Source organism: Limulus polyphemus, unplaced genomic scaffold (genome assembly GCF_000517525.1).
Source record: "Limulus polyphemus unplaced genomic scaffold, Limulus_polyphemus-2.1.2 Scaffold36, whole genome shotgun sequence".
NCBI lineage: Eukaryota > Metazoa > Arthropoda > Merostomata > Xiphosura > Limulidae > Limulus > Limulus polyphemus.
Window position 1 is genome coordinate 1,224,317 of NW_013665646.1, and position 7,784 is coordinate 1,232,100.

General features: G+C 33.4%; 1 protein-coding gene across 1 annotated transcript; it reads left to right on the top strand.

Annotated features, from left to right (window-relative positions):
- The first annotated feature begins 49 nt into the window (after positions 1-49).
- LOC106460929 (lactosylceramide 4-alpha-galactosyltransferase-like) lies at positions 50-7,128 on the top strand. Its single transcript, XM_013920689.2, has 3 exons — positions 50-140; positions 3,277-3,395; positions 6,164-7,128. The coding sequence occupies exons 2-3, from the start codon at positions 3,284-3,286 to the stop codon at positions 7,045-7,047; spliced, it is 996 nt and encodes a 331-aa protein (XP_013776143.2). The 5' UTR covers positions 50-140; positions 3,277-3,283; the 3' UTR covers positions 7,048-7,128.
- The last annotated feature ends 656 nt before the right edge of the window (positions 7,129-7,784 follow it).

The following is a 7,784-nucleotide window of genomic DNA, read 5'->3' on the forward strand; positions in this document are numbered from 1 at the left end:
TTATATACTAAAGAAATTTACAATAACCACAATTAGTTAACTGAATATAAATAAATAGTAATTGTTTTAATATATTTGAAAACTGTTTCAAAAGATAAAGTACAGAAATCGACAGAAATTAGGAGGTTTCAAAATACTAGGTAAGGGACGTTTCTACTAACTACTTTAATACACTTCACAATGGATTCTCACATATGCGCATACAATACTTATAAGGCGCGTAAGAATTGTCTTGTATTACTTTGGTTTGTTTCTTAGAAGTACAAAAGTCAATGATGCATTTTAAAAAGTATTAGAGACAATAGCACTTAATTGTTTATTAATGAAAAAGAGTCCCTAGTTTCCATTCACTTAACGAAATTAGTCACAGTTTCTTACTTAAATAAAAGAAAACAGTGCTTCTATATTAGATGACAGCATGCTTTGTCTGTAGATACTTTATTTACTTACTACGGAAATATAAACACTTTCATAGTGACATCCCTGAATTCACAGGAGGCTATTCGTTTTATTTCACTTTGGGATGATTTTGAATTATTTGTTGAGAAGAATAGAAAAACTAATAGTTTTCCTGTAATGAAATAAACTTCTGTTTTTTTTTCTTCTTATTTTATTTATTTAATATTTTAGGATCTTATGTGTGAAGCTTTTAAATTCTATAATGTTGTCAGTCGTAAGGGTTGTAGTCCTCATTATTTTCTATGTTTGAGTCTCACTAATGCGCTTGCTCCATTGCATATTGTTCTGCACACGGCTGTGTACGCCATTATTATTTTGTTATGGTCCAACGAATTAAAGTTTGCACGTGTGATAACCCTTCCTCTGTTTTATGGTAGGATACTTTCTTTCAACTTTCCAAGATATGGAATAATCTTTTAAATACCTTATGTACTTTATGATGCCTTAATTATCAGGAGTTTTAAACTATTTTTGGCTATTCTCAAAACACGCACCATCGATCCAACGAGCACTGTTGTTTTTCTTATTGTATTATCCATAGGACTCTGATAGAAATTGTTACTCCAGTACAACATATGTGGCATTACTTACACACTGGAGACTATAAGCACTCTAAAAGAGTATACACTCGAAAAATTAGTTAACTAAACAGTTTACTCTTCTGAGCTCCAATTCGATCCTTGCAGTGGACGCAATTAGATAGTTCATTTTGTTTCATAGCAATATGGCAGAAAACAAATAAGCATCTTCACATTGTTAAAACTATATATATATATATTCTCTTGAAACTGGACTCAACTTATCATCGTCAAAGGCCCGACATGGCCAGGTGGTTAGGGTGCTCGACTCGCAACCTGAGGGTCGCGGGTTCGAATCTCCGTCCAATCAAACATGCTACCTTCCCTCTAGTCTTACACTGCTGAATTAGGGACGGCTAGCGCAGATAGCCCTCGTGTAGCTTTGCGTGAAATTCAAAACAAACAAGTCATCATCAAAGGTACCTTTTTTATTTGTAACTGTTATTTATTCACTCGGAACTGTTCTCATCTCACCAGCGACAAAAACATCTCTTTATATATGACTTTGTTCGCATGTACTTTAGGGTATAATTATTGTGTTTCGTCATGGTTTTAGAAAAATACAGTTTTAGATACGAATTATAAGCTCATGTTGAACGTTTAATAAAATATATATTACACATGTATATAATGTTTGAATGGGTAATGAAGAAAAACTTTAATATAAGTTTAACATAACAGCAAATGTTCAACATTTCGACAAGGTTTTGTCTTGTTTGTTTGTTTTTGAATTTCGCGCAAAGCTACACGAGGGCTATCTGCGCTAGCCGTCCCTAATTTAGCAGTGTAAGACTAGAGGGAAGGCAGCTAGTCAGCACCACCCACCGCCTTGGGCTACTCTTTTAACAACGAATAGTGGGATTCACCGTCACATTATAACGCCCCCACGGCTGAAAGGGCGAGCATGTTTGGTGTGACGGGGATTCGAACCCGCAGACTGCGAGTCGAGCGCTCTAACCACCTGACCATGCCGGGCTAAGGTTTTGTCATCATCATTCAAGCCGTCTCCAAGCATTATTAGTCTCAAAATAGGTTCCTCGTCATCGAATTTGAATACACACGTATATGAAGTTCTGACAAGCAATGAGTGAAAACAAATATGAACATTTTATAATATGACAGCCACACTGCATCTGTCGTGTCCAGTGTTGAAGACGCCTTTCGGCAATGCCAAGATAACTCGGGCCAGCTTGGATACGACAAACACAGTAGTGGTCTAGGCACTATATATATATCATAAGTTTTCGTGAATAACAAATGTTTTACTGTGAACCAGAATTAATCACGAGAATTGTAATTATCATTATTTTTATTCAAGCCAAATCTTATTTTTGGTTAAGTACAGTACGGCCGCCAAACTATGCCACAGACTATATTAAACCATCTGTCATATTTCATGAAATTAAACATATTTGCCAACAGCCGTTTTTGTTTTTATTGGTGGTCTTTCTGTGGTGTATTTACAGTGTGGAATACTCTACTTTAATTAGTTGTGCATTATTAGTCAGCTGTCTTATTGCCGCTTTTTGTAAAAACCATCATTGTTAACTTATTTATTTTTACATTTTCATGACGATTCATTACAGACGTGCCTAAGAACTCAAACTGAGGTTCTTACATTTAAATTTGATATACATTAACCACCTGTAAGGGTTCGCGTGTTTGTACTTAGAATTTTAACATCTGTATTTTGTTTTTCTTTATATTGGACGATCTACCTGTAATGTATTTATAGTGAAATACTCTGTACGACAGACGTCATTGGCTTTCACAAGGCTTCCCTACTATCATAGGTATGTGTTGTATGAGTAATACGTTTGGTTTCGTTAGTTAAGTATATACTAAAGAAATTTACAATAACCACAATTAGTTAACTGAATATAAATAAACACTTATAAGGAACCCTAGCAGTAATAAGTTCGTGTTTATTCTATTTGGAAATTTCTACGTTTTTATTCTTTTAAAGATAAGAAATTTGTCGAACTGCTCAATTATTGAAAAACAAAAGAAATAACACTTGTTTAAGAATATGTTTCTAGCTCCTGTCTGTAAATTAGATCCATGATGATTCACCAGATCGAAGCATTGTTGATCCGTTGTTGTTTGGAAATATATAGCTAAAATATTTTCTTGTGTTTAAGAAATATTTACAATTTTTGATTTTCTGAGCTTTATTCAAAATGAAACTTTAAAGTAGGTGGTCACTTTTTATATGCAGAATCGTTTTACTCCTTTACAGATAAAACATGGCATTTATTTGTTTCAACAAAAGAAGAGACAGAAAGCTGAGAATCATCGTCGTTAGTATATTTCTAAGTGGTTGTGTTTTTTTAGTTTCTCGGAATCTCTCGATATCAGGTATGTGACTTGAACACTTCACTCTACGAAAATATCGCATTTTCTTCCCGAAATTCCATTTGTCTTGGTTATTAAATCAAGCTGATGATTATAATTAAGCAGTCCACATCAAAACACAAATGGGGAACAATGTCATACGACGTGATAAATTATTACTATAATTTTTTAAGTGTGTTTCATTTTTAACATCTTCTGTAACTGTTAGAGACATACAATAATCTGGATGCTTTCAATTACATACATTATCTTGATAAATTCGTTCATATTAAGATACATTTACTGTGAAAGTAAACTCTATCTTTACATTTAGCTGAACCTTTAATTGTTATTCAGAGCTTTAATAAAGGCTTCTCGTGGTTAGATTAATATTGAGGTTAATTTTCCTTTGTGAAACTATGTCCAGCGTATTGGGCTGTCGATCCGATATTCCAAAGTTCGACTTCTAAAACCGCAACAACAACAAAAACGTGATATTCAAGTTCGCCTATCTCATAACTAGATAAAGATTTAATTTGAGTTTTCTTTGTTAGTTTTTTTCGTTTTTCAAATAATATTTGGGAACGTTTGATTTCAAATCTATTCAACTTTTTTGGTCATTCTGTTATAGGCAGAAATCCAGATTTTTACTCCTACAGATGGCGAGTACTGATATAAAAACCCGATAAATATATATACGCAAAGAAATGCTGTGACACCCTCAAATCTAGGCCCGGCATGGCAAGGTGGTTAGGGCGCTCGACTCGTAATATGCGGGTCGCGGGTTCGAATCCCCGTCACATCCTCTTCCTTTCAGCCGTGGGGGCGTTATAATATGACGGTGAATCCCGCTATTCGTTGGTGAAAGAGTAGCCCAAGAGATGGCGGTCGGTGGTGATGACTAGCTGCCTTCCCTCTAGTCTTACACTGCTAAATTAGGGACGGCTAGCACAGATAGCCATCTTGTAGCTTTGCCTCGAAATTCAAAACAAACAAACCCTCAAATCTTAATTGCATAAATTTCTGTCTGTGTTATGACTTCAAACTATATAATCTAAAACAAAGGCTTACTCCAAAATATTGAATGAGTTTAACAATTTGATCTCATTACTGTAATAAAATACTAGCTCGGCACTATTAGAGAGTTACAATCTATTAGATATGGTTATTACACTTGACTTGTAGTTTAGCTGTTAGGCTTAGTTGACATGTATTCGATTCAGTTCAGTATTTTAGCTGTCAAAGCAGCTAAGGACTATGATTTTAAACCGCGTTTTAATAGTACTGAAAATATCTTATCCAGTTTTTATATACATTCGCACTATTTATTTATCGATCAAATGTATTAAAAAGTAACAATTATCTTGAAAATAACTGGATCGTTACTTACTTATTATGTGAAACAATGCCATTTGATGATAGTTGCATTTGCAATTTAAAATGTTTACAAAATATAATATAATAAGTTTTAGAGATATATAGTAACCTGGATTATTTGAGTTACATACAATGTCTTGTCGAATGTGTACATAGTAGAATACATTTACTGAGAAACTTATTTTTTAAATATTTTGTATTGATTGTAAGATCATTTACTCATACTACCAGTATTAATCCATCTATCTTTTGTAATTTTAACTTAATTGTTTTCAACTCTATTTAAAAAGTTGTTTCCTTATGTAAGAGATAATTTCCGAGTACAAAGAGACCAGTATTATGAAGTGTCGGAAACCTTAGGTAAGGATGTTTGTTTGTTTGTTTTGAATTTCTCGCAAAGCTACACGAGGGCTATCTGCGCGAGAAGTCTCTAGGTTTGAAGTGATAGACTAGAAAGTGTGTTTGTTTGTTTTGAATTTCTCGCAAAGCTACACGAGGGCCATCTGCACTAGCCGTCCCTAATTTAGCAATGTAAGACTAAAGGGAAGGCACCTAGTCATCACCACTCACCGCCAACTCTTTTACCAATGAATAGTGGGATTGACCGTCACAGTATAACGCCCAACGGCTGAAGGGGCGTGCATGTTTGGTGGGACGAGATTCGAACCCGCGACCGAGCCATGATGTTTCTTGTAACTCACTTAAAACTATCACAAATGGATCATTACAAATCCACATATAACATTTTTAAAGAGCGTAGGAGTAGGTTTAGATTAGTTTGGTTTGTCTCTAAAAAGTATACAAATAAATGTTAGAGACAATTGTGCATTACGGTTCACTAATGAAAACATCATTATTTTTCATTCAACAACCACTCTTTGAAAAAACGTTGATTGTATGATTATCTTTCAACTAAAATGGTTTTTCACACGATATAAGTTAAAACAAGGGTCTAATCCAAAATATTCAGTTGTTTTACCAATCTGAATTCAGCAGCGCGTCGTCTAGGTTAGACAATTAAATCTTAATCTTTGTTCGATTTAGGTCAGTAACTTATTACATTTATTCCAAAGTTTCAAAGATTTAGTTCAGTAACTTATTACATTTATTCCAAAGTTTCAATGATTTAGTTCAGTAACTTATTACATTTATTCCAAAGTTTCAATGATTTAGTTCAGTAACTTATTACATTTATTCCAAAGTTTCAATGATTTAGTTCAGTAACTTATTACATTTTCTGTACCGCGACTAGAGGATGGTATGAAGATGTAGTTTAATAACATCTGAAAATTAACTTCTTGAGTTTTGTATGTGAAGATTTAATATTGATCTATCGATAAATTGTGTTCAATATATTAAAAAGTAACAATTACTTTGAAAATAATTGGATCATTACCTACCCATAACTCTTTCAGGTCGAAAGAGATTCCTAAAAATGAAAAACGTGACAGAACCACAAAATATGTTCTTTTTTGAAACCTCTGGTAAATGCTACCTTACGAGTAGAGAATCTTGCTCTATTGAGTCTGCAGCAAAATATCATCCTACGAACAGGATCCAGTTATTTTACGCTTGTAGTAACGAGAGTCAATTAAAAAACGACGAGCTTTTCCAACTTGTATCGCAAATTGAAAACGTCGAAGTTAAATCGCTGAACTTCACATATCTATTCTCCGGAACACCTTTAGCTAAGTGGTATCAGAGTGATATATTTAACTTAACCATTCACAAAACAGCATTTTTATCGGATGGTTTGAAATATGTGATGCTCGGAAAGTATGGTGGTGTAGCCATCGACTCTGACTGTATAACAAGAAAACCGCTTCCTAACTTACCTGCTTACGCTGGTTTTCAAACTTCGATAACTGTGAACAATGCTGTCATTAAAGCACAGAAAGGCAGTCCATTTCTCGTTGAATGCATGGAACGATTTCTTACAGAATACAACTCATCGATCTGGGGATTTGTGGGTCCTGCTTTAGTGACCAGAATATTTCGAGAAGCATGTAAAAGAGAAAACAAATACTTTGCACCAGGATTCACATGTTACGGAGTTCATCTCTTTCCCCTTCCAGCTTTTTATCCTATTCATTTTTCTCAGAGAAAACTATTTTTTGATCCCAACGTTTCTGAGTCCTTAAACGAGATATGGAAGGATAGTTATATGGTACATATCTGGAATAATGCAGTTCAAAGACAGCAATTTAAACCTGGAGATGGGAGTCCAATGGATCATTTGTACAAGGACAATTGTCCAATAACTTATTCTTATATTGTGAAACAAGGTGTAGGAGAGTGAATACAAAATTGCTTTTGAAAAAACAGTATCCATTTCAAATCTAATTTTCAGAAGGTATATTTGTTTTCGATTTTATTTTGTATTACTATCTAAAACAATGATAACTCCGTTAATAAAATCACATAATTTAAACTTTCAAACTTCAAAGCGTAGTTTCTATTTTTATATACAAATTTTCAGTTAATTTGTTAAAGTGTTTTAGTTCACGATGTTAAATAAGAAAATACCAATATTATATTTTCTTTTACAAGTTTTGAGCATCTTTCATACCAGTTTTTTTTTTCTTTCAGGTATTTAATTTCAAGATTCTACGTATTTTAATAATTATGTATGCGACGTTCTTGGTTTAGTCCTAATCTAGTATTTATTTTAAGAAATCCAAACTTAATTTAAGTTATTAGAGGAATATTCCCCACCCATAAATAGTTTATTTAATTGGATAACTTTATTATACAAATGTTGGATGAAAACAGGGTTGTCAATTTTAAGTAAAAGAGCTACATTAAGAAAAATTCTCGTATTTTTATTCTTGACTGTAAATTTATTTTATTCATTTTGATAAAAAAGTTAGCACAAAGGATCGCATATAAAGTGTAATACATTTAAAACAAGACCCAAAACTCGAGGGGTTTCGAATACTTGACTATTCTTCTTCAGGAGAACAAAGGAGAAGAATAGTCAAATATTCGAAAGCGCTCGAGTTTGGGGTCTTATTTTAAGTCTAATTTATTTTATTA